At 42.0% G+C, this 27,582-nt stretch overlaps 1 protein-coding gene across 1 annotated transcript in view; it reads right to left on the reverse strand.

Moving 5' to 3' along the window:
- LOC144773949 (solute carrier organic anion transporter family member 2B1-like) overlaps window positions 1-27,582 on the reverse strand; it is a 560,363-nt gene that overhangs the window by 169,807 nt on the left and 362,974 nt on the right. The window contains exon 8 of the mRNA XM_078659003.1: window positions 19,355-19,519. Coding sequence (XP_078515129.1) covers window positions 19,355-19,519 — 165 coding nt within the window. The remainder of the gene's footprint in view (window positions 1-19,354; window positions 19,520-27,582) is intronic.

The raw sequence follows: 27,582 nt of genomic DNA on the forward strand, positions 1-27,582 counted from the left end.
TGGGAACTTGAAAGCCACCCAGCAGCAAGGAGAGGTGAGTATGAGCCTTGTCGCACAGCTTTATTTAAACATGCATGTTGTAGTATGTTAGACTGCTGGCCCTTTCACAGGTCGGAGCCAGCTAAAACCCCTGTTCAATTTTAAAAGATGCAAATGCACAAAGGATTATTAGATGCCCGGTATGCCCCTTTCATCAGGGACATGTGAATAAGTTATGCTCAGGGTAGAGACAGTAGTGTCATGCTCATGTGATCAGCACAAATTAAAAAAATTGCATGGCGATTACCTTTAGGAGCAATGCAATTGCTCAACAGATGTCAGCACATTGACTAATGTATGACCTGTTGTCAGTGTGGTTTCAACAAATCTGTGAAGTATTTTCGTATTGTCGCACTCAAGTGTGATAAGTGCATGATATACATCCCGGCAGCAGGTGGCGTCAATGTTGAGGCCTTGCGGAGTTTTGCTTGATCAGTGTGCCAATATTAAGTTCCAGCCGTGGCGCTCAGTGTAATCAAATGTTCCCTATGGGCCAATTACATGTATTCTAACTCTGGTCACCTGTCACACTGGCCTTTCATGTGATTGTATGGAAGATCCCATCCACTCCATCCAAGGTGGTTACTGGTGGAAACATGGCTGAAATTGTAAGGTATGATGTTAGATACACATTCACAATAGTTGACGTGTGTAAATGTTCTTGACTATTTATACTTGAGAGGTTTGTAAACCATGTGATGCTGAACATCCTGTGATTCTGGGCAAATCACTTAATCTCCCTATGCCTAACAAAAACAAACAAAAAAAATGAATGTGTCTCCTCATGTAATGCAACTGGTGCTATGTAGAGCACTCTGATACCCGATTCGGGTTATGTTTGCGCTATATAACACTCTGTAAAAAAGATATGTATGCATAATGCATCACTCTTAGAGTGAGAGATGAAAAATGTGCCTCATTTTGAAGTAAGTTAACACAATGAGATGGAAAATAAGAGCAATGTAAACTGTACAAAGTGTGCAATATGTCTAATAGAAGTGAGAGGCATTCAGACTTGGCCCATACAAATGGGGACTTCTGCAGTCTAGACAGGACTGGTACACAGCTTTGTCTGGACTCTTGAAGAATAGAGGTTCAGTACTAATAGTCCGTACATACAATAACCCCTGATGGGCTAGTGGCATGGTGTTACACCTGAAGCATTGTGAATATGCAGTCTTCGGAAATGGAAGGGTGTTGACCATTGATCACATCTGAAAATGGTGAGCTGTTTACACTGTGCACAATATTCTGATTCATCTTCATGACACTGTGCATAGATGACACAGGACAGTGTGCCACATTCCTCTCACCCTAGCTACGCCTATTACCTTGGTGTCTCCACAGTAAGAGTCAGATGTGTGACCTGACAGTGGAAAATCTAAGCTACAGGACAAATGAGCACACTCACTGTTATCTGTGATACATTGTGACTCATGCAATGACTACGCAATATTATAGTTTGACAAGGAAATCCTTTGATCTGTAACATTAGAGCCAATAGTTCCAAATCTGATAACTAGGAATTGCAAAATGTCTCAATTAAGTAGTGTGAATCCTATTTCCATTGTGAGCTCTAAACTCCTTGCAGGAGATGAGACAGGTATGTCAGGACACAAAACTGTCAGGAAAAAAGACGATCAATCTCCTGCTACATAGTGAAGTAGTTGAAATTGTGGTTGTGGCATTTGATGTTGATACACCCAATATTGCAAATAAGATAATGTGTGAGGGAGCAATGGTAAACTGGCAGACTAACTAGTGCCATGTTTATAAATGTATTAAAAGGTAATAGCACGAGTAAAAATTATGTATTAGTTTGATCTCTGAAGATTTGTGATGTTATGTTACCTATGTGTCAAATACATGCGGATAACTTGTGTTATTCATTTTCATTCTTGTTGACAGCAGTGGAGGCAGAACCATGGATGAAGGGGGAGTAGTTTGCCAGTCTGGGTCCAGTGCTTTGTCAAAGGAGGAGGGACCCAGTGGCGCGGAGGGTGGGGGGAGCCACACTGAGGGCATGTCTGAGACAACATTTGCAGGATCAGAAGACTATACCAGCTCTAGTGATGACTCCCTTGTGGTGGTAGAGAGACAGGCACTGAATGCTCTACATCGGAGTCCACCACCACCACTACCCTCTCCGCCATCCCAGCTGCTCCCAGGCTCAATGTATGTGGCCATTCCTTTGGAAGGGGCGGCTTCCCCTTTGCCCCAGGTACCACACCCCCTGCCTCCGTCTCCCCTGCTGACCTGAGTGTGGAGGACATTGACATCCTGAGGCAGATCTCTGTGGGGCAGACAGCAGTGCTGAATGTCCTCCAGGTGCATACCAATAGTTTGACACAAATGGTATCATTCCTGGAGGGCATTCACTCAGACATGTCTGCCATACACAGATCCAATCAGGCTCTGGTCTCCTCATTAATGGCAGCAGTGTCCTAGCTCCAGCAGTTCCTTGCCCCTCCCCCCTCCTCCTGCCTCTTCCACATCCACAGTCCCAACTACCCTCCCTGACCCAAGCACCTGAAAACGTACATTTGCAGCCACATCAATAGCCACATGCATCACACAAACACACAGACACAAGGAGAAGCCCGCACACATGCACACTCACACAACAGACAGCTCATTCACCACCAGGGACCTACCAGCAGATGACAACATGCATCCACAGATACTCCGCAGACCTCAGAACCCTTTGCCTCCATGCCCTCTACCCTTGCATCTCCTGTTCCTCCCTCCATTCAGGCACTCCACCTTGTTCCCATTGAATTCTTCCCCAGCGAATCCTACACCCCCCCACCAAAGAAGTGTATATTTACCCCCACAGCCCAGAAATCTACATCTGCCCACCTCCCCCTGAGAAGAAACCAATTCCCAAATCAGCACCCGCCAGAATATCTCACCGGTCTTCCAAAAAATAATCCACTCAAGCAACCCATACTTCCCCAGGTCAACCCAGTACCTCCGCACCCAACCTCCCCTAAAGAGACCACACCCCTCCGTATTCCTGTCCACACCATCAAAGATTTTACAATCCCCAAAATAGTGAAGCCTAGCCCATCCCCCCTTCATCTTGGCATCTCACTACAGCTCCCCCCTCAATCTGAGCCAACCACTGCAATGGACCCACTGCCCCCTCAATCTGGTACTACCACTGCAGTGGGTACACCCATCCCGCCTAATCCCATCCCTACAAAAACCCAACCGAGTACCTTTTAGTTTTATCCCTTTGGTGCCTGGCATGCCCCCTAGATGCACCTCCCAGGAGAGGTGACCCTAGCAAAATTTGTGCAGGCAAGAATCGATGGACAAGATGCTTGGGCCCATAAGCCTATGAACAGTTTTGGTCTGGCCATTGGCTTTGTGATATTTATTTATCTGCCTCTTCATGCAGAATAAAGCATGTTTACAGTTTTTCATTTCAGATTTATCTGTCCACCAAATTGTTTTTTAGTTAACTGAAAATCATGTACAATTAGTAGTGCAAGTATACAATGATGTTAGTATGGCTTGGATTGCATATGGTCCATAGTGTATGTGCCCTTTGACTGTATGTTGTTAAGATTTTGGTGTCTACATTTACTGGGTGTCATCGTCCACATCAGTTTTGGCTATGAGAGTGACATGCAGTTACAAAGCTTTACTTTTTTAAATCACAATTGCACTTAAGGCATGCTTTCATATGTCAACATAGGACACATGTCTCAAAGTGCAACAGTTTAGGGGAAGCATAATGCATATGTCTGTGGTGTGCAGAAAGGCACCCGTCTCATAAATACACCTGGGTACATATGGAGTTTGAATTATGGTAGTCACTTTAGACACACCCATGTACACAAAGTAATGGTACAATACTTGAATGTGATTTCATAGTGGTAGGCCCATGTCTGTTCTTTAGATCTGGTAGACTAGTGGCAAAGACAACCTTGCCACAGGTATCATGCCACTGTAGGCAAATTCCCTTCATGGCTGTGTACTCATCTGATATATTTCCTGAGCCCATGAGATGTGTAAGGTGAGCAGTATTCTCACAGTCTTCCGACCCTGTTGCCTTGAAGGACTCCACTTTCTGCAGATATTCCTGTTCGGCAAGGTATCTGTGGTCTTAATGGTCTAGTGCACTATAATTTATGTGTTCGTCATGCCATCCTGCTTTTGTTTGGGTACATCATGTAGATTGTGTGCTTTGTCTCTTCATCCTTGTATTTCATAGTTACAACCACACATCGTCGTAGTTAAGCATATGAGTTGTGTGTAGATTGTCGTTTGTGCTATGCTTAATGTTCTTCCAGATAACACAGAACTGAACTAGGAGTGCTAGTATGTCTGTTGGATTGCACTGTGCTACATGTGGTAAGCCGAGTGAACAGTAAGTTCACAGATGTGTCGTGGCTCTGTCTGCTGTACAGATGCTACAGGAGCCAGTGTCAAATCCATGCTCTTAGTTGCCACACAGGGGAAGAGGTGGATTTTGGAATGTGAGGCCTAGCTGCTGATGTGTTTTGCAAGCTGTTTGAGTTGATCAAGAAGCAATCAAACAACACACCCACTCAATCGCCTATCACCGCCAGACCCCAACCTAATTGTGAGGACATTGCCACCTTCTTCCTTGAAAAATCCCCAAAAATTTAATCTGATCTAAGGTCTGCCTTGCTTGAGTTATCATTCCTACCAGACTCCCACTTAACTCCCCAGCCCCTTCTTCCTACCTACCACACCCCTAAAAATAATGCTCAATGGAATCAATTTTCAACCTTCAATGACACGTCCATTCTCAACATTCTCTCTACCCTGAAGCCCTCTAATAACTACAACGATCCCCTTCCCTCATATTTCTTCAAAGAAATAATAAGTTCCGCTCTGGACCAAGATTGTCAATGCCTCCGTACTTCAAGGTGAGATCCCTTACTGCCTAATGTCCGGGCTAGTTCTCCCCATTCTCAAAAAACCTACAGCCGACCCTGAGGCTCTGAATAACTTACGACCAATCACTAAAATCCCTACCCTGGCAAAGCTCATAAAGAAATTTGTACCGGCACAGGTACAACTATGTAACCACATTGAGGAATTCCAGTTTCTAGATCATTTCCAATCGGGCTTTCGTCAAGGTCACAGCACCGAAACAGCCATCACTCTTACATTGCTCGACCAGAACAAATCCTGCCTATTAATCCTTGTCGACCTCTCATCAGCCTTCGATACGGTTAAACATGACAAATCTGCCTTTTAGAAGATAGGATGGGGCTGTCTGGCTCAGTACTAAAATGGTCTGCCTCCTTTCTCCATAACAGAACAAAGAGAAATAAATCCAATCAATCCCTCTCCCATACCAGTCCTTGTACCCTGGCAGTGCCCCAAGGCTCCTCGCTGTCCCCCACACGTTTTAACCTATTCATTGAACCCTTCACTGAAATCTTCAAAGCATCTAACATCCAATACCACATGTATACAGACGACACCCAGTTGTACAAGCAAATTTCCTCACCTGACGATATCAAGACACTCAATTGAACCTTACTCGAAACCCCTCACTGGCTAACCTCAACCATCTCAAACTGAACGCTCTCAAAATGGAATTCCTCCTTATTTCCCCACCCAAACTAGCTCCCATCATTAAGGAATAGCTGAAAAATCTTTCCGCTCTAAACTGTACACCACATATCATAGATCCTACACAATCCCTGGGAATTGTGCTGGATAGGAACTTGAACATGCAGGATCACATCAGCGCATCTACCAAAGGAGCAAACTTTAAACTGAGCATTCTAAGGAAACTAAAACCTTTCCTTCCCCCTGATGACTTCAAGCCCCCAGTACAAGCATTAGTCGGCTCCCGGCTTGAATATGGCAGTGCAACTATCTGTGGTCTTCCAAGATACAGACTGGCCCCCCTCAGACTCAGAGCCTCATTGAATGCGGCTGCCAGGCTCATCACAGGTTCCAAGAAGAGCAATCACATCTCCCCAGACTTGAAATCTCTCAATTGGTTACCTTTTGAAGCAAGGATTCACCTAAAACTTGCCTGCATGACCCACAAAGCCCTTCACTTCAACACTCCTCTTTACCCCGCAAAAAAACTTGAGTTATCGAGTGGTGCCTGTATCTCCAGGAGCTCCAGCACACTGTTACTTAAACCAAAAGAATTAAAAATAATAAAAACTTACAACCGTTCCTTCTTGGGAATAGTCCCAAGAATTTGGAGATCCCTGTCTTCGGAAATGAGACTGATTCCGTCAACAGTGTCCTTCAAAAAGGAAGTGAAAGCACTACTGATGAATACTTGCCTGTCCTGTAGTTTAGCCAGGGTCCTTAGTCTCTGCAACTAGATACGGATGGGTCCTTCTTAGACCATCGATTGGCTACTCCTCATCTACTATCATGATGACTCTTTCGCCTTATTCTACTGCCTAATTATTTTGCCCACTATTGTGTTGTTACGTAACTATTGTTATCTTTGTCTATTACTATGTTCTGACACGATTGCCTCTTGGGTCATGTTTACGCTACACAAAACTCTTTAAATAAATAAATAAAATAAGGTTAATGTTGCATGTTCTAAGATAGCTTAAACAAGCGTAGAGGTGAGAGGCACTAGTGTTTTCAATTTTGAAATGGAGTAGAGACTCATACCTAATGGAGGCAGGACTAATTTAGAGACTATCAGAGAGTGTAAGGTATGAATCAAGTTCATAGGCAGTTCTTGTGTAGGAGACGTGATGTATCCACATTGTTCCAATGTGAGTGGTTTTACATGTGGGGGTGTGAATCAGAGTATGCAAGCTTGTAAGCCTAGTTAAATCCTGAGCAAGGTGTGGTAGTTATAGGTAGATGTGATAGGGGTATAACCAGCTAGACAAGGGTGTATTCTGGCAGAAGATGAGAGCTGTAGCCTGTAGCACTACATTGAGAGATGACTGTACCAATGCACTTACAATGGGGGTATGGAGCATTGAAGTCATACATGGATGTGACAGGGACACAGTGAGATTAGGTTAAACTTGTCATTTTTAACAAAGTGGATCGCTGTATATACAGGGTGCACACCAGTTGTGTAATTTAGGGTGCTGTATGGTGAAATGTGAGGTGTTGTCCTGTTGTATGTGTTTGAATCTGTGGATGCATTTGTTTTAGAAACAAATGACAATCTGTGGAACTTGAGCTGAGTAGGTGGGTGCATGGTAATATGCGAATGACTGAGGACATATTCATTGAGCAATGTAAATATCTTGTGAGATGTGCTGATGTGTTAAGTGTGCATGTCAGAGTGGGCTGTGATGCTGCACATTGCGATATGAGTGCAGTTCAAGATATTACTGAGGGTGCAACTGTTGATGAGAGTGGTCCATTTGACATGTTGCGTTTAACATCTGCTGAGGAGGGGATGAGTACAGTACATTGTGAATAGTGTATTGGTCGTGCACTGCTGAGATTATCCTGTGTTGTCTGGTGAGCCGTGCTCCTGGGAATCACTTCCCACTCTGGAGTGTGCGAAAATACTGTGGTAGCAGTCCTAAGAATCCTTAGGCTGTCTCCCTGGTCACAGGTAAAGGGTGCTGGGTATCCAGAAAAGTTCATCACATTATGAGTTTACCCCTTGTTATGCTTCTTGCAAACATTTTTTATTCATATCTTTATCATTCACTTGTTTGTGAGAACTTCAATTCCCATAATGCAACATTTCCTCATATGCATTCACTGGTATACAATTCTATCCCAATGCATTTCGGCTGTCTGTAGCCTTCATCAAGGAGGTATCTACAAAGAAGGATCGGGTTCAATAAGTGTCTTTCAACCTATAAGAATCGCCAAAATTATCACTACCATCAATCCATGTGTAGCGTTAATAAAAACCGCTCTAAACCCAGTGAAATTCAAAGGTCATGTGGCCCGTGTGGTGTTTTTTGCTTATTGCAAAAGGTGATCTAATTAAGCCGCTTGTGCTCACGCATTGATTTCGCTACTCGCGGTAATGTGCTGGTTAAACCCGTATTATAGAAACGTGCACTATTAGTTACTGCTCCGTGGTTAACCAGAATCGTAGTTTGCGGTAATATGTTAATTAAATCTGTATTACAAAAACATGCATTATCGGTTACAGCTATAACATTAGTATTCACGGATTCTTACCGGAATCAACAGCAGAGCGTCTCTCACATTCATATCCTCCCGTGTATTAGATTCAGTGTTACCCGCGGTTCGGTCACGTGTTTTTACGTGCTGGCGTGCGGCGTGCCTAACGTGTTCATGCTGGTTAAAGAAACACAGTGATTTAGTCAATAAAGTTACGTGCTTTGTTAAAAAGAAACAGTGATGTTGCGTGCTGGGTCGTGATATGAAAGTAATTAAATCAAAGTAAATGTGTGGTACTGTAAACACAAATAGATACGTAATTTTGTGTAATGTGACTATCATGATAACACACATGTATTTCAATAAAGTGATTCATGTTATTAGTATAAACAATATAAATATGACTGGGGCTCAACTGTCATTATTCTTATCACTGGGTTATGTTTAAATCATAGTTCCATGCCCAGACTCCGATGGGAATGTTCAAGTAAATATGTCCTCTCTGATGACATCTCAATCTCTATAAATAACATAAAAAGTCAACCCTTTCATTTAAGCCCTGGGGCTTCAATGTGTTCAAATGGTAGATCCAATAATTCTCTCTTTTCAATAAATTGTTTTTATTGTCAATTCCTTCTTTTCTTTCTACGATCTCCAACATGCAGGCTTTGAGTTGGCTTATTTGATGTTGTGCTTCTATGAAGTGCGTGGCCACCGTAGATTTCAATACTTTCGTTCGTATGTTACTTTTATGTTCATTGAGTCTGGTTTTCAATTTACGTTCGGTATGTCCGGTATGCAGCAAGTCAATATTATTCAAACCTCAGCTATAATTTCTATCCTGAAGATACACAGCTGGATTTCCAAACTTTTTTTCATAAAGATGTGGAGTGGCTGTCACAAGTACTCAAGAAATTCCAATCTTGACATATCACCATTTGAAACTACATCTGCTACAAACAGAGTATCTACTTATCTCACCTCCAGTCTGGTAAACTCCTACACAATAGCAAACAACGAAAGAGTGACCGCATCAATAAAAGTAAGAACAAGTCATGGAGTAATTATAGTTCATACCACCAGGACAGGTACGGAAACAATAGGAGGGTTAGCTGAACATGCAATGTGAAAAGAAAAGAACCCTCAGGCACCCACAAAATGTCGGTAGCCAATTGTCTTCATTGGGTTCTTGTTGAAAGAATAATATCAAAAGTGTGGTAAAGTAGTGAATTAAAAAGAGTGTGGACTACTCCCCAAACTGAAACACTTTTTAATAAGAGGGTAGTTCTAACTCTATTAAAACCAGTGAAAAATTAGCAGACTTATAAGTGGTTAAGTTAATTTGAACCTTCAAGTCCTATAAAGATCTATAAAAAAGAAAAGGTCAACATGTTTCTGCTGATGAGCCAATAGTCAGCTCAGCATTCATCAGGACCGAGAAATACCATCCTCACTCCATGGATGACACACACTAAGGTGCCAAAACCATATGGAGTGGGCAGGGACATTTATACAACCTTCACTGTGAGAGTTGCACAGATGTTGTCTCCTACGGCCTCTCCAAAATGTGAGAGACAGGCGAATCTGCAATATATAAACACAATCACAACAACAAATTTATAAGCAGTATCCCTTTAGGAGGAGCAAAAACAGTATTACTTATTTGCAAATATCATTGTTCAACTTAAAAACCTCCCCAGTCAAACCATCATATTATTGGAAATAGTACAGAAGACATTTTCTCGCTTCGTGATTACATGGCAAAAATATTTCTATTTTACAAAACACTGTTCTTTACTCAACAGCGCTCCTAGCATCACATCTTGCCAAAAAACAGGCTATGCCTTAATATGCCGCGCTACGTTACAAACAGATCATAATGCATGCCATATGAAAAATTAATGTTATTCAAAAAAGTGCATGGTTCGTTTAAAAGTAACAACAAATGGTAAAAACATCTTCAAGGAAGAAACGGTAGATGAATTGTGACCATAATACTCACAATTAACAGGTAGTGGGGGCGCCCCTTAGGCTAGTGGCAGGGGGAAACCTTCACGCCCGGACAATCTACGAGAAACAAACAGCCGAGATACCGTTCGTTACCCATTGTGAAAAAATAGCAAGAATGGCACCTGGCTAAATAACCAGTAAAGGCTTGCCGTGAACTTACTTGCTACCGGGCGACCGCCCGCCTAGAAACCTAAAGTATCCACATCCACAGCCCGGAACAACAAGCTTTCAACCCGGACGTGGGGATTAAATGGAATTCGAAAAAGAGGTGACTCGCGATCACGTGACTACGTGACTCGCGGTCACGTCACCAACCCTTAGTGCTCCGTTCTTAAAGTGACAGCGTTATTAATTTACATGGGGGCATATGGAACATTGATTTGTTTATGTGTAAATTGCAAAACAAAGGCAAACAATGTCACAAGTGCACAATTGCAGCTAGTAATAGAAGAAGGTTGTACCATTACTAGCCAGACTTGTCATAGCTCGTGTGAGAAATCCCATATAATAACGCCGTCATAACAATCATTTTCTGAATGCAGTGAGAGCGAAACCAGTGGCTTAATGGCTAAAATTGCATTCATCCTTAGGTCCAACGAACACAATAAATGTTATCCCCTACTCTACAATGAATGTCTCCAGGAGCCAGGATATGAATGAATATTCATTTAAAGAGGGGTAGTTCTAAGGCATTTAAGAAGACCTGAGGATAAAGGAGCTTAAGATAGTATCAAGGATAGACTCACCTCCGAATCACTGACCCCCAAGGGATATCGTCATTAAGGCCATGTATATGCGTTGAGAGGCGGTAAATCCATCTTTGCTCCTTTTCAAAGATGTTACCCTCATTGGTCTGAGCCAACTGCTCTATCACTGTCCATCTAAGATCGTCCGGACAATGACCACATTCAAGGTAATGGGCAGTTAGTTTAGTAGTACTCCTGACACATCTCACATTACTACGATGTTCGCCAATGCGTGTTTTTATTTTCCTTGTGGTCATTCCTACATACCTGAGGTTGCAGGGACAGATAATCAAGTAGATCACATTACTTGAATTACAATTCGTATGGCCCCTGATGTGCCATACTTTGCCCTCCTCCAGATTCAGAGTTTTCGCAGTTGTAGTCAGATGACAGACACTACATCCACCACATGGGAAGAGGCCTGTCACGGGTGGTAAAACCCATGCATTTTGAAGAGTCTGGTCATGTGGGGAGTGGGCAGTTCTAGGGCGTGTATGGACAAGGGCATAATTAATTGTGGGTTTATATAGCGCTAGGAATCGACTCCCGGAGGAGTATCTCCACGCTTCGACCGCTGGGGAACCCGTCCTGGCTCACCCTGAGAGATGGTCCCTAATGGGTATCTCTAAGGTGCGACCAAGCATCCCCGGCGGTCTGGGGGGGCCGTTGTGAAGATGAGGCAAGCTGATGCCCAGAGTTGCCGAGTGTGGTTTCTGACTAGAGTAGGCACCGAGGCGAGAATTATCGAGTCCGCTGACCCTGGTCCACGACCCTGCCGCGTCGGGAATCGAACCCTGGTCCCGGGCCGTTCTCTGCTTACGGGTCTGCCGCCTCTAACCAGTGAACCACACATCCTGCAAACTTCTCTCACGTTTGTAGGAAAAGAGTGGTTTTTGCCATGTACGACCGCCACTGGTGAGAATGCGCCAGTGTTTGCCTATGCAGCGACTCACAGCATTGGATACATTGCTGTAGGTCGTTACACAGGTCAATGGAATCTCAGCATTAGTCTCCCTATTGTGGTCTTCCAAAAGAGCCTCTCTGTTGTTATTTCTTGCTCTTTTACAACTTTTATGAAGTATTCCTTTTGGATAGCCCCTAGTCAGTAACTTATTCGTGAGATCTTCTGCTTGTTTGTTGAAATCTCCGGGTTTGCTACAGTTTCTACGGATGCGTAGATACTGTCCAAAGGGTAAATTTTCCCGCAACGAGCGAGGGTGGAAGCTCGAAAAATGAAGCAGATTATTTTTGCTTGTAGGTTTGTAATAGGTTTTACTGATGAGGTGATCATTTTCCTTAGTTAATGTTACATCCAGAAAGACAATGGAAATAGGATCATAATGATGGGTAAATCGCAAATGAGGGTCGCATGTATTCACCCAATCAAAAAAGGAAAGGAGACTTTCCTCTGACCCTTTCCAAATTAAAAGCACATCGTCAATGTACCTCTGCCACAGGATAACATTGAGAGTGTAAGGATTGGTGGGTGCCAAGATATGGGTCTTCTCAAAGTTATACACATATAGCCCTGCAATGCTAGGGGCAAAGGTGCTGCCCATCGATGTGCCCGTCTTCTGTAAATAGATGGTGTCATCGTATTGGAATAAATTGCGCTTCAGAGCTAAAGTAGCACAATCAATGACAAAGGTTCTGGAGGTGGTATAATTCCAGTCAGTCTGATCCAGGACATCTGCCAATACTTTCAGTGTTGCATCCTGCGGGATGCACGTATATAGACTTTCAATGTCTAAAGAGACCAAAAAACATGGCTCTTCGGGCAACTTGACAGTTAATAGCATCGAAAGAAGGCTCCCCGGAGACCCATAGTTTCAGGGATTGGTTCGCAGTTGGAGCCACTCTCTAAATACTGCGATTTCTTTTTTAAACCATTGGTACAGTCCACCAGTACCTACATTAAGGACACCAAGAGCCTTCTTTCGATGCTACTAACTGTCAAGTTGCCGAAGAGCCATGTTTTTTGGTCTCTTTAGACATTGAAAGTCTATATACGTGCATCCCGCAGGATGCAACACTGAAAATATTGGCAGATGTCCTGGATCAGACTGACTGGAATTATACCACCTCCAGAACCTTTGTCATTGATTGTGCTACTTTAGCTCTGAAGCGCAATTTATTCCAATACGATGACACCATCTATTTACAGAAGACGGGCACATCGATGGGCAGCACCTTTGCCCCTAGCATTGCAGGGCTATATGTGTATAACTTTGAGAAGACCCATATCTTGGCACCCACCAATCCTTACACTCTCAATGTTATCCTGTGGCAGAGGTACATTGACGATGTGCTTTTAATTTGGAAAGGGTCAGAGGAAAGTCTCCTTTCCTTTTTTGATTGGGTGAATACATGCGACCCTCATTTGCGATTTACCCATCATTATGATCCTGTTTCCATTGTCTTTCTGGATGTAACATTAACTAAGGAAAATGATCACCTCATCAGTAAAACCTATTACAAACCTACAAGCAAAAATAATCTGCTTCATTTTTCGAGCTTCCACCCTCGCTCGTTGCGGGAAAATTTACCCTTTGGGCAGTATCTACGCATCCGTAGAAACTGTAGCAAACCCGGAGATTTCAACAAACAAGCAGAAGATCTCACGAATAAGTTACTGACTAGGGGCTATCCAAAAGGAATACTTCATAAAAGTTGTAAAAGAGCAAGAAATAACAACAGAGAGGCTCTTTTGGAAGACCACAATAGGGAGACTAATGCTGAGATTCCATTGACCTGTGTAACGACTTACAGCAATGTAGAGTCGCTGCATAGGCAAACACTGGCGCATTCTCAACAGTGGCGGTCGTACATGGCAAAAACCACTCTTTTCCTACAAACGTGAGAGAAGTTTGCAGGATGCCCTTGTCCATACACGCCCTAGAACTGCCCACTCCCCACATGACCAGACTCTTCAAAATGCATGGGGTTTACCACCCGTGACAGGCCACTTCCCATGTGGTGGATGTAGTGTCTGTCATCTGACTACAACTGCGAAAACTCTGAATCTGGAGTAGGGCAAAGTATGGCACATCAGGGGCCATACGAATTGTAATTCGAGTAATGTGATCTACTTGATTATCTGTCCCTGCAACCTCAGGTATGTAGGAATGACCACAAGGAAAATAAAAACACGCATTGGCGAACATCGTAGTAATGTGAGATGTGGCAGGAGTACTACTAAACTAACTGCCCATTACCTTGAATGTGGTCATTGTCCGGACGATCTTAGATGGACAGTGATAGAGCAGTTGGCTCAGACCAATGAGGGTAACATCTTTGAAAAGGAGCAAAGATGGATTTACCACCTCTCAACGCATATACATGGCCTTAATGTTGATATCCCTTGGGGGTCAGTGATGCGGAGGTGAGTCTATCCTTGATACTATCTTAAGCTCCTTTTTCCTCAGGTCTTCTTAAATGCCTTAGAACTACCCCTCTTTAAATGAATATTCATTCATATCCTGGCTCCTGGAGACATTCATTGTAGAGTAGGGGATAACATTTATTGTGTTCGTTGGACCTAAGGATGAATGCAATTTTAGCCATTAAGCCACTGGTTTCGCTCTCACTGCATTCAGAAAATGATTGTTATGACGGCGTTATTATATGGGATTTCTCACACGAGCTATGACAAGTCTGGATAGTAATGGTACAACCTTCTTCTATTACTAGCTGCAATTGTGCACTTGTGACATTGTTTGCCTTTGTTTTGCAATTTACACATAAACAAATCAATGTTCCATATGCCCCCATGTAAATTAATAACGCTGTCACTTTAAGAACGGAGCGCTAAGGGTTGGTGACATGACCACGAGTCACGTAGTCACGTGATCGCGAGTCACGTCTTTTTCGAATTCCATTTAATCCTCACGTCCGGGTTGAAAGCTTGTTGTTCCGGGCTGTGGATGTGGATACTTTAGGTTTCTAGGCGGGCGGTCACCCGGTAGCAAGTAAGTTCACAGCAAGCCTTTACTGGTTATTTAGCCAGGTGCCATTCTTGCTATTTTTTCACAACGGGTAACGAACGGTATCTCGGCTGTTTGTTTCTCGTAGATTGTCCGGGCGTGAAGGTTTCCCCCTGCCACTAGCCTAAGGGGCGCCCCCACTACCTGTTAATTGTGAGTATTATGGTCACAATTTATCTACCGTTTCTTCCTTGAAGATGTTTTTACCATTTGTTGTTACTTTTAAACGAACCATGCACTTTTTTGAATAACATTCATTTTTCATATGGCATGCATTATGATCCGTTTGTAACGTAGCGCGGCATATTAAGGCATAGCCTGTTTTTTGGCAAGATGTGATGCCAGGAGCGCTGTTGAGTAAAGAACAGTGTTTTGTAAAATAGAAATATTTTTGCCATGTAATCACGAAGCGAGAAAATGTCTTCTGTACTATTTCCAATAACATGATGGTTTGACTGGGGAGGTTTTAAGTTGAACAATGATATTTGCAAATAAGTAATACTGTTTTTGCTTCTCCTAAAGGGATACTGCTTATAAATCTGTTGTTGTGATTGTGTTTATATATTGCAGATTCGCCTGTCTCTCACATTTTGGAGAGGCCGTAGGAGACAACATTTGTGCAACTCTCACAGTGAAGGTTGTATAAATGTCCCTGCCCACTCCATATGGTTTTGGCACCTTAGTGTGTGTCATCCATGGAGTGAGGATGGTATTTCTCGGTCCTGATGAATGCTGAGCTGACTATTGGCTCATCAGCAGAAACATGTTGACCTTTTCTTTTTTATAGATCTTTATAGGACTTGAAGGTTCAAATTAACTTAACCACTTATAAGTCCGCTAATTTTTCACTGGTTTTATTAGAGTTAGAACTACCCTCTTATTAAAAAGTGTTTCAGTTTGGGGAGTAGTCCACACTCTTTTTAATTCACTACTTCACCACACTTTTGATATTATTCTTTCAACAAGAACCCAATGAAGACAATTGGCTACCGACATTTTGTGGGTGCCTGAGGGTTCTTTTCTTTTCACATTGCATGTTCACCTAACCCTCCTATTGTTTCCGTACCTGTCCTGGTGGTATGAACTATAATTACTCCATGACTTGTTCTTACTTCTATTGATGCGGTCACTCTTTCGTTGTTTGCTACTGTTACTTTTGAGGGGTACAAGAGTGTCCTTTTTGACCCTTTCTCTCTGGTTGATTGCATTTATTTTTTATTTTTTTTAAACTCCTACACAAAACTGGCTTTAAGAGATACAAGAATTGGGAAGTAATGTGAACATTGTAGAAGGCACCCAATGCCTCGGCTGGGAAACATCCTTTACCCCACATGTATTACTCCGCACGCCATTTCCTGCATGCCATTACCCGGCATTTTTTACACCACAAAATATTTTACAACGCAGGACTTTACACTGCAAACTATTATAACGCATTCCCCGAAAGTGATACCCCCATGGAGTTAGAATAGTAAATTGTGTTGTAATGGGGAATGCCTTGTAATTAATTGCGTTGGAAAGCCCTGCGTTATAACATTTTTTGTGGTGTAAAAACTGTGGGGAATGTCACATGGAGTAAAAGTGTGCAAGGTAAAGTGTCCTATTCACCTTGGCCACATACTGGGTAGGTACCTGACCCTAGAGTATCACAGAAACAATCTAGGCAACCAAGCTCAATTCCACCTTAGTTTGCTTGAAATTCCAAATAGTCATTCCAGACAAAGATTTCAAACAGGCAATTTGGGCATGAATACTCTATGGCCAGACTATGGCAATAGAACTTATAGTCTGCTATTCCATTGACACTACCACATATACCTAGGCTGTTCGGTTTTAGGTTTAAACCTATAATAACTGATAAAGCCCCACTGGAAGTGAAACAGCCCTCATGTAAACATATAACCACCGAAAAAAAACCTGCATAACCACAAACTAAATGCCATTCAAATGAAGGAAAAGGAGAATGAAAGAGTCTTTTTTATTTCTTCCTGAAGAGGCCAGTACAATGTAACTTTGTTATATAAGGTAGCAGTAAGAAAGACTGGGTTAACATTATTCTGCTTGAGTTTGTTGTTTAAGGATGTCACTAAAATATTGTTTCTTTTACCTTTTTTCAGTTTTGTGGACTTTGGTCCAAAGATACAGGGGTTAGAAGCATGCTGTTTATATATTTTATAAACTGTAGAGTATCAGGAAACATCAAAATCATATTTGATTTTTTGGCTACGTTTGAGTCTTTAACTGATGGGAAAATATAGGTTCCATAAGAATCTTTCCCAATATGTACCATCACATTTACTAACAGAGAATGGGTAAAAACCCTTGATACATCAGCCCCCATTTCTAGGGAGTCAGTATTGATATTGGTGAGTTGCAAAACACCCAAGGTTTTAAACATTCAATGCAAGAAATAGTGACAGGTATATGGGAAAAGTGTGCAGTCACAAAGCGTTTGGGATACTAGTGAAAGCATGACACCAGACTATTGGAAAACTTGGAATGCAGTGTCACTTAGAATGCTGCTGCACAATGTTTTGCCAAGTTCAACAAAGATTGGAGTGATTTTGTTAGTATTTGCAGTGTTTCAGCTACCTATATGAAAAAGTTGTGTGATGACCTGGCAAAATAGATACCTGAGCTGAAGTGCTTCCCTGTAAGAGATCCTTGCCACTTGTTAGATGGTATGCGGAAAGCATCTTTACAATCTACAGTGTTAATGAAGAATTCTATTGACTTTTCAGACCATTCTGGTGCACTGTTCTGTTATGCACAGAAACTCAGACACAAATAATTCTCATTTTGTGTTTTGTGTGGCATCAACGAAAGAGTCATCCCAATTGTGTCACTTAGCTGGTGGTTCTCAGTCCTAAAGGCCATGAATGCTATATTATCCTTGTGGCAATGTTTCCATAACTTTTGCTGAGTGATGATATGTGAAGATATGTGAGGATCTTTGGTCACATATTGATAGTGATTTGAAAACAATTTACACTCTACTGCATTCTTAGATTTTTACAGGGAAGAACGACTGCTCTAGTGGACATAATAAAAAAAACAGAGTTTGAAAACACCCTTGTCTACCAAGTGTTCAGCATAATTGGTGTAGATGTGAAACATCTCCTTTAGAGTAGGCTGGGTGACACTATTAGTGACTTTGGCGCTACAACATATTTCATGTTAGAGTGCATGCCACTTGGTAAGCAAAGACATGTGAGCACTTCAGGAACTTTTATTTTACAATGTATGAGAAATAGTCCTTCACCAACCATGGTTTTTGAAGTCAATGAGGCCTCAATGTGGTACTCTGCGCAAGTTATATATCCCTTCCATAGAGTTTTAAAAGTGCTGCCTCATGTTTGACCGCTTCAATAAGTCTGAGGGCATATGTGCCCAGTTCAACATATGTGTTGCAGAATGTGTCACAGCGAATCACAATCTTCAGGTGCACAAGTATTGGCATGGAAAGCTATGTCAGTGGCCAGAGTTAGCAAATTGTATACTGGTTATTTTGGCGTTGCCTGTCTCAAGTGCCAATGTTACACAGATAAAAGTGTACATGGGAAGGAAAGAGCAAGCGTGCATGACCAAAGGATCACTGAAGAAGTAATGTGTGGTGTACTACAATAAGTTTGATTTACAAAAATGTATTTGGACCTCATTTACACTGTAGGTACACTGTCTATGTACCATGCACTCTCAGTGCAGAAAGCAAGCCATAATAAAAGCAAAAAGTTCTATTAACAGCATAAAAACACTGTTTCTGTTGTTTTTAATGGTGTAAAAATGTGTAACCACTGATAACCACTGTTTTTTAAGGTATTGAAATCACTTGAAAACACTGAAAAAACACCACCAGAATTTACCAAAAATAGAAGCTGAAAACAGGAAAGCCTACATATACCTTATGCAGGTGTCTGAAAATAAGTTTATCTATACCATTCTGCGCCACACAAGATGTCAATAGAAGTTTTCAAAAGCAGAGGCCTTTGGCTGAGAACATATATGCAAAACAATATTTACTTTTACATGCAAATTCCCATTATGGAAAGCTTTATTTTTGCCCAGTCTTCTTTTAATGGTAGAATCACATTTGATTGTGGCATGATACGCGCTCTATTTCCTACGTGAGACGCATAAAAACACTTAAAAGCTCTACGTGTACTGCCACACAGTGGCAACAAACTTTAGCAAAGATTACCTAGTCATGTTGCAGTTACCCATTACTGCTATCAGATGTTAAGCTGATGCAATTCAGGGTAAATCTGTTCCCAGCCGCCGTTAATGTGTAGTTAAACAATGAAACATCAAAATAATACTGCCATAGAATGTGATGCATAAACCCGCAAAATGTATTCCAGTGACCCTAACTTTAGTTAATCTTCATATTAAATTGTGGCTATGATTGCTACCAGATTGTACAGCTGAAAATTCAGCAAGATACTTTCATGGCAAGAGACATATGGGAAGTAACGTTCCACAATTTTTTGCTCAACTTACCCATTATCAGGCTAGCCATCGACACTGTGATAGAGAACTGCTTCTCCATATATTTGGCCATGAATACCATTATACCAGCCACCATTGCAGATAGAGTCACCTGACCCAAAATCACCAGCACACAGACAGGATTCTTTAGGATTTTCACTAAAACCTTGGGGAAGACTAAAGAAAATTGACAGAACAAACATGAGCAAGCGATCTGTAAAAGTACTTTTTCAAATGTATACAAGTACTTCTTGGAAATTGATGACGACCATGCCAATAACATATTCAATGCAAAATCTTAATTTTCTTTACTGCTAAGGTCGATGACCTCTCTGCAATTTTTCATGCAATGTCAACGCTCAAGCTAAGTTCCACATTTGAATATGGTATTTCAATGAGATTACTTCTATTTCAATAAGATTACTTTTCCCTCTCTCTGCCTTTGAAACATAAGTCCTGAATCAAAAACATCCTTAAGACCTGGTTATATGTAGGTACTCCATCTCAAAGTGTCTTGGGTGGTTGATAAGGGAAATGCGGCTGTTCTAGTAGGTGGGGCCTGAGCTGTGTACTGCCTTGAATGTGTGTGGGAGGAGTTCGAATTCTGCAGGTTTGTCTATCGGGTACCACTATATTTCCCTGAGGTGTGCCATGATGTGAGTTCTGAGAGGGACGTTGACAATAATTCTGACTGCTGAGTTGGAAGGCTTGTAGTCTTCTAGTCAGCTGCTTGGTTATCCCAGCATGAAGGGTTTTGTTGGACCTGGCCCTCTCTGCAGGCTCACCCGCAAACGTTTTGCCTTTTTTCCTAAAGGTTTTGCTGAACTCATTTTCTTGTGCACTTTACCACTGCTAACCAGTGCTAATGTGCTTGTGCTCTCTCCTTTAAACATGGTTTAATTGACTTACACCCAATTGACAAATTTAGTTTATTTGTAAGTCCGTTGTAGAGTAGTATAATGTATTCTCAGGTCCTGTAAACAAAATGCTTTTAGTGGGCCTGCAGCACTGATTATGCTACCTATGTATTGTCCATGCCTGCCATTGCAGCCTGAATGCAGGTTTAAGCTGACATGTTTACTTGGTATTAAACCCCCCTTGCCAAGCCTTCAACTCCCATTATAATAAATATAAGTCACCCCTAAAGTAGGCCCTAAGTAACCAATAGGGTTGACTGTTGTGAAATTAAAAAGTTGGACATGTACTTCTAAGTTTTACTTGTCTTGGTAGTGAAAAACGTCTAAATTCCTTTCTCACTACTGGGAGGCCGACACCTCCTATTGTATTCCATTGTAGATTCCTTATTACATTTAATAAGCTGTAATTCCCAATTGGGACCAGGTAAATATATCATGCTTGGTGTCTATGATATTGCAATGATACATCCTTTTCAATGGTAAAGTCTTGTTTTTTTCATAACAATATGAAGATGCCACATTTAGGAAGTTAATGAAATAGGGGTTTGACCCTGTAAAACCCAGCCAGAATGGGCCCCTTCAATATAATTTTATAACAAAGAGAACAGGCTCTGACAGTTAGAAGTGACTTACTTTACAATAACCAAGTCAAATTAATTCATACCTTGGTCTGTGTATTTATTTCACATATAATTCAACCTTATTGAACATTCATTTGTTACAATTAGGTATGTCATATTGGACAATGTCCTCTAAATCAAGGAAAATGTGTTAATCCCATAGAAATGAGAAACAAAACCATAAAACATGTATGACTAACCATTAAAACATCTTGGAACATATGTGATTAAACATTAAAACATACAAGACATTGTAAAACATCAAATACCACCATTATTTCACAAACCAACTTAAAACATTTGTTATGACACAATTTCAATGGTGGAATTGGTGTGTCAATGCCAGTCTACCTAATAAGGGGAACCAGAGAAAAACTGTCACAAAAAGTTGGAAAAGATGTGACACTCCTGGAACAGGCTTTGGGGATTCATACTATAGTGGTCAGGCGTGGGGTGGACACTTTAGTTGTATATTCCAGTAACTGTCACGTTAACTCTTCAGATGTTGCCCTGGCCATTCTCATTGACACATTACGTACCCCTATGTCTTCAGGGTTCTCTTCAGGACCTAGACTGGACAGAGATATGGGCATAAATCTATTGTTTATTTGCACACTATGTCATTCCAGTTTAGACCCAGTCATATGCAAATCAGTCTTGACCCCGCTTCCCATTGGAACAGTCTAGCTCGAATTGCAGTCCAGGGACTCCCTGAACCAAAAACAAGTACGATGGATTAAGGCCTAGATCTCTGTACAGGGGTGAATTTTTGACATTATTTAGCGTTGCATATATCAATCATTCTTTTTGTATTTGTCCCACTAAGTAGAAAGGGTGTGCTCAGATATGGGTCCTGTGCTCAACATGCCACTGGAGTCAAGCTGGTCTGGCTGATGAGGGGTGATACCCAGAAACCGGTCTCAAAATGCTTGGTTCCAGTCCAAGGAGGGACTGACCTGGCTGTTTGGGCTGGACTGTTACAAATGGCGAGCAGGGTAAAGAATGATTGCATATGGCTGGGTACAAACTGGGGTGGCATGGTGTTCCAAAAAATTATGGATTTATGCCCAACCTCTGTACTGGGGGTTAATGTTTAACATTGTTCAGCATCCCATCCATCAATTGTTCTATTTGCATGAATACCTTACACACCACCTCTAAGTTAAGTCAGACTGCTTTTTGTGCCAAGCCACCTCTGGAGTTGACTTGTGCCTCTCCCTGACATGGATAGTGGCTGCTGCTTGACCAGGGCTCACAACCCAGTCATCCAATCTCCCAAGTTCTAACAGGTGTTCACACAGTCCTTCTTGCTGATGATTAGGGCAGGATTCACAGTTTTTCTAATGTTGTTTGAGGGCCATTTAAAGATTTTCTTCAGCATCATCATGGTGTGCAAGTAAGATCCAGTGACAGAGGTTTGCGGTCAAAGATTATTCTGAGGTTCTTGATGTGAGGTCTGGGTGTGGGTTCTAGTTCAGCTGGCCACCAGTTGGACTCCCCTGGAGAGGTGTTATTGATAAAGATCACTACTCCTGTCTTCTTGATGGTGACCTTGAGACAGTTGGCTTTCATCCAATTAGCAACTTCGATTTTGCAGGCAGTGAACTGGTGTCTTGTGCTGGGGATCTTGTCCGAGAGGGAGAGTACGAGTTGTGTGCGGTTTGCATAGTAGAGGATGTTGATATTTTGTGCATGTGTCATGGTCACTCCCATGGGTAACATGGGAAACACTGAAGAAAACTCATATGTTATACCTGCTTTGTATTATGTGTACACATGTGTTCAATTTAGGTATTATGGCAGAGAATATATACGTTGGAACATTCATGAGTAGGTAAATGGCCATCTTGCACTAACATTGTTATGTTATTAATTGTATTGTTTGTTTATGCCTTTTCTTTTTATTTTATGCTTTGCTTTATGGTGTTTTGTAACAAGTCAAGTGAGACGCTCCATGGAACGTCAAAAAACATGAACGAATCACATCAGCCATCTTGGGCATGGCTGACACTATAAATAACTGTCACATCTCCAAGCTCATGCTCCTTATTGAAGATCCTGTCTTGTATGCGGTGGGGTTCCGAGTTCCTCCCTGTCTTCCTGCTGTAGGCGTATTCTTTGGCAGCAACTCTGGGATTCTCATCCTCGAAGTTTTTTCCAAGTCCTGGATCACAGAGACAGGTAGGGGACATCTTTGTTGCATTTTTGGATTGCTGTGAATGTCAGCTTGTCGGTTTCAGCACAGAGTAGCATTTTAAAATCAATTAGCATTTGATGTTTGTACTGACCAGTGCTTGAAATGGAAAAATAGAAGTGAAGATACTCTGTACCAGAGTACCTGCTTGTTTCTGAGACGTGCTAGTACTCTCCAACTAAAAGTATAGCATATCTCTTGAGAAGTGTTGGTACTCTCCGACTCAAAATAAAAAGTGCCGGTACTATGTACCGGACAGTACCAGCCCATATAAAGCACTGGTACTGACACAAGGAAAGAGAAAATCACAACATTGGGTGCAGTTCCTAAATCAATCAGACACTGGAGAGCACTGTTACCTAATGAAAGTTATTTATTTTATTTCTGTAACTATTATTGTTTATTTATGGACACCATTCTGGAACATTCCTATGTCCTATGTCATGTCATGAACAATATATAAGAAACAGACAAAACAATATATTAAGATACATGAACAGCAATAACTGATGAAAGGTGAAATATAACCAGTGCTGTGAGTCTTTAGAACTTCAAGGAGTGTAATCAAACCACGGGATGAAAGCACAGTAATTTCATCAGTCTCTACAAAATAGAAGCTCCTACACTGGTACTAGAAATCAAAGTTTAATTTGTTTTTTCTTACAGGTAAGAACACCTTTCTATTGAAGAATATTAACCACCTTATGAAACAGTGACTTAACATCAAACAGTTAATTGCATGCTATCTTGTTTCAGGTCTCCCTCCCCACAGTACCCTCCCTATAACCCTTCCCCCCATCTGGCCACTCTGACCTTCTGTTGCAAAGTACAGAGTCGGTGCTGCCGAAAGGTGGGCATATTGTGCATACTGCTCCTGAGGAATTAGACGTGACAGCATGAATGACATAGCTAGAGGCATTATGTATGCTTTGAAAAGAGTGGGGCTCAGTGATTAGCCTTGAGGCACCCATAGATGAGTTTGCAGGCTTCCAAGGTGTGAGGTGCCAGGCTGACAGCTTGTGTCCTATTCATTAAGAAGGAGCAGATCCAGGATAGACAGGGCCCTTGGATGGCAACTTCATGTAGGCAACTGATGAGGATAGGTTGTGATATCATGAAAAAATGTCCATGAGAAAAAGGACTTCCTTTCTCCTTTGTAAGGATCATGTAGATGTCAACTGTGGCAGCGATGAGTGTTGTTTCTCTATTGTGGTTGGGCCTAAATACAGACTGCCTGGCGTCAAGGTGCTGGTGTTTGCTGAGGTAGTTGGATGAGGCATCAGTTCATTAGTTACTCTAAGACCTTTGCTGGGTATGGTAGGAGGGGGGGTGGGTCAATAGAGAGAAAGCATGACTGGGTTGGAAAATGATTTATTTAGCAGGGGCATGACAGTGGCATGTTCCGGTTTTCCAAGACTGTGGCTGAGACTATGTAGGGAAATGAGGACGAATGTGTGCTTTGGTGATTGACAGGAGTCATTTAGTGACAAGGGTTCGATGGAGTCCTTGAAGAGATGGCCTTCATGGTGGTAGCAATTTTGACAAAAGTTACGACAGGCCACGAGGTCAGGGTTCGCTCATCAGCTATGATGGAAAGTTGAGGCGCAACCATGACGGGATCTGTTTGAGGGTCGAAGTTGCGATATATGGAGGTAATTTTGTTACAGAAGCATTATGAGAGCTTATTGCAAACGTATTGTGATGGGGTGATGCTGTTGGAGGTGGCAGGAGGCGCAGTGAAATCTTTGATGATGGGGAGACTTCGTGCTGCTTTTAGTGCTGACATTGATGTGATCTAGAAGAGCTGTGCACTTGCTGTTCCGTATCTGCTGGTGGATGCATCTTAGGAATTATTTGAAGTTGTCTTTATCTGCTGTGTCTCGACTTGTTCTCTATTTGTGCTCAAGTTTTTTGTAGTGGTGTTTGGTCAGCCTGAGTTCCTCTCTGTACAAGCTGGCATGTCGTCAAACTCATGCTGTTGAGTTATGCTTGAGTTGAGCCACAGTGTTGGTGTATGGGGTGATCCAGCTGTTGAGGTTCTTGGTGAATTTCAATAAGTTACTCGTGTTCTCAGGCCAGTTCTCCGAGATGACCAAAGCCCACTGTTGTGTGGTGTTTTACGTTCCAATATAATTTTCCCGATTCATGCCCTTATATAGGTCCAATTCACTTTGCCCTTATATAGGCATGGAAATCAAGCCCTTATTTAGGCATAGCCCATGCAACTCAAATACAGTCATGGCTACTTCCATCCGTTCACCAAACGTCACAATGATTTCTAGGAATACCAGCTTAAGCCGCCAGGGACTTCCCCTTGCTTGAATACGGATTTCTCCAAGAACTCAGTTAGTTTTACAATGAACATCTATTCCTTAGGGGTTCATTCATGACGTTCATATGCCCGAATTTACGTCAAACATGGCATTCCTAAACACCTTCAAGGTATAAATATACCTTCACTTGCTATGGCAAAGCACAGTGGTTTGGAGCAGATTGACAGCCTACTTGCCCGACGAAGCTCGCTACAGCAAGTGCCGAAGGAAGCCGACTCTCCAGTTGATGCACTGATCAGGAAGATGCCCTCCTCTGCTGAGAAATCCAGCTCCAGTGTTTCTGACTCCCCTTGCGGGATGTTGGGAAATCGAGTCCAGAGAAAGAAATACCAGACCTCCTTCATTCTAAGGTATGGAGCTGATTAGAACCTAGAGAATCCTTTGGTAGATGCTTGCCAAAAAAAATTAAACCTATGCTAAAAAAATACTTACTTCTTCCCTCGTACTAGACCTAGGTTAGGAACACTGGGGTAGGCGTATTTTAGAAGCACCAGTTGAGTATTTTAGTCTATGTTAATTATATTTGTATTTTATGGCTTAGAAACCATACCATGCTGTTACAGTATTATTTCATAATACTATTCTCGCTGTACGTATTATACTTTGCATTCTGTCTAACGATTATAGCAGTTCATATCTCTTGCATGAGAAAGAAGACCGTTCAATAAACCTTTTATTGAAAACACCCATCTCTCTATTTCTCTGCAACTCTGTAGAAACGAATCATGCACGATTGACTGAGTGAAATACTTATCTATTGTTTCCACGACTCTGAGAGATATATTCTTATTCTTAGGGAAACAAAGTTGTCATTTTTATGTGGTTGTCAGAAATTAATCCCTTCTTGTGAATTCGAGAAAGTTTCTAGTGACCTCTGAGCTAGCTGGCACTCACAATTAAGTTTTGTATATTCGATAGAGACCTATTGACCTAAGCCCTACGTCAAATTTATAGGATATATTATTCCAATGCACGGAGCAATTGGGAATATAGGAACTACACTACACCACTCCTCTTTTGAAATGCTTTTGCAGCTAAAGCAGGGTGTTAAAGTGGAGGTAGGTCTGTGATGGTGCAGGATGGGTATGCTGAAACTAAGTGTGTGGTCTGTCCAGGTCAAAGTTGTTGGCTTGTTGACTGCAATGTTGCTGATTGAGGAGGTCCAACTGGTATGCGGCGGCGTGGGTGAGTTTAGAAACATGCTGGATGGGGCCAAGGTTTCTGAGGTTTTCTAGAAGGACCATAGAGTTTTTGTCACTGCCGCCCTCTAGATGAAAGTTAAGATCGTTGAGGAAGATCAAGGTTCTGTCGTTGATGGTGAGGGGTGTAACGAAGTATGTGATGTAGCTGGAAAAATTAGTGCAGGGTCCTAGTGGTCTGTATGTGAGGGTGCCACCCAGTTAAAAGTTGGATGTAATGAGTATCTTGAAATTGAGTTGTTCTATGTAGATCGTGGAATGTTCATGTAAGTGGTACAGCTGATGGTATCTTTGAATAGGTTGGTGACTCCACCACTGGACTTGTTCTGATGGTTTTGCCTAGCAATCTTGTAGCTGGACAGGACTGCTGTAGCAACGTCTGGTGCCGAGGTTGAGTTTAGCCATGAGTCAGAGAGAAAAACGGTGAGCCAGGAGCATGTTCATGAAGTAGGTCCTCATATTACCATGGAATGTTTGGTGAGTGAGTAGGTGTTAAAGAGCATGCATGTGAGTCTGGAGCGTTGTTAGGGTGGTGTTTTGTCTGTGTGAGCATGATTTTGTGGTTTTTGTAAGTGTAAGTGGGGTGATGGTTGTAGGGTGTGGGGGTGTGCATGAGACCTTTCAGGAGGCACATTTGAAGACTCATTCCATGTTGTGTGGTGTGGTGTAGCTCAAGTAAGGTCAATTTGCGACAGTTGTAAATTTAGGCATAAGGAAATTAGAATGTGTTACAAACATTCACAAAGGTTTTGCAGGTAGATTAACACCCTGAAAGAATACATTACTTATTGCTTATTAAAGGCCAATATTCAATTGCCTCACCAAAGTGAGGAACACCCTAGTGATGGGTGAAATTCTGTTTTTTCAGTCCAGAGTAAATGGATGCATAACTGCAGGCACTTCTACCATTTTTGCACCTGTCTGCCCCAATTGGAAAATACAGAGAAACACAGGAGATATACCTTGCAAAACAAGAA

Source organism: Lissotriton helveticus, chromosome 8 (assembly GCF_964261635.1).
Source record: "Lissotriton helveticus chromosome 8, aLisHel1.1, whole genome shotgun sequence".
Lineage (NCBI taxonomy): Eukaryota > Metazoa > Chordata > Amphibia > Caudata > Salamandridae > Lissotriton > Lissotriton helveticus.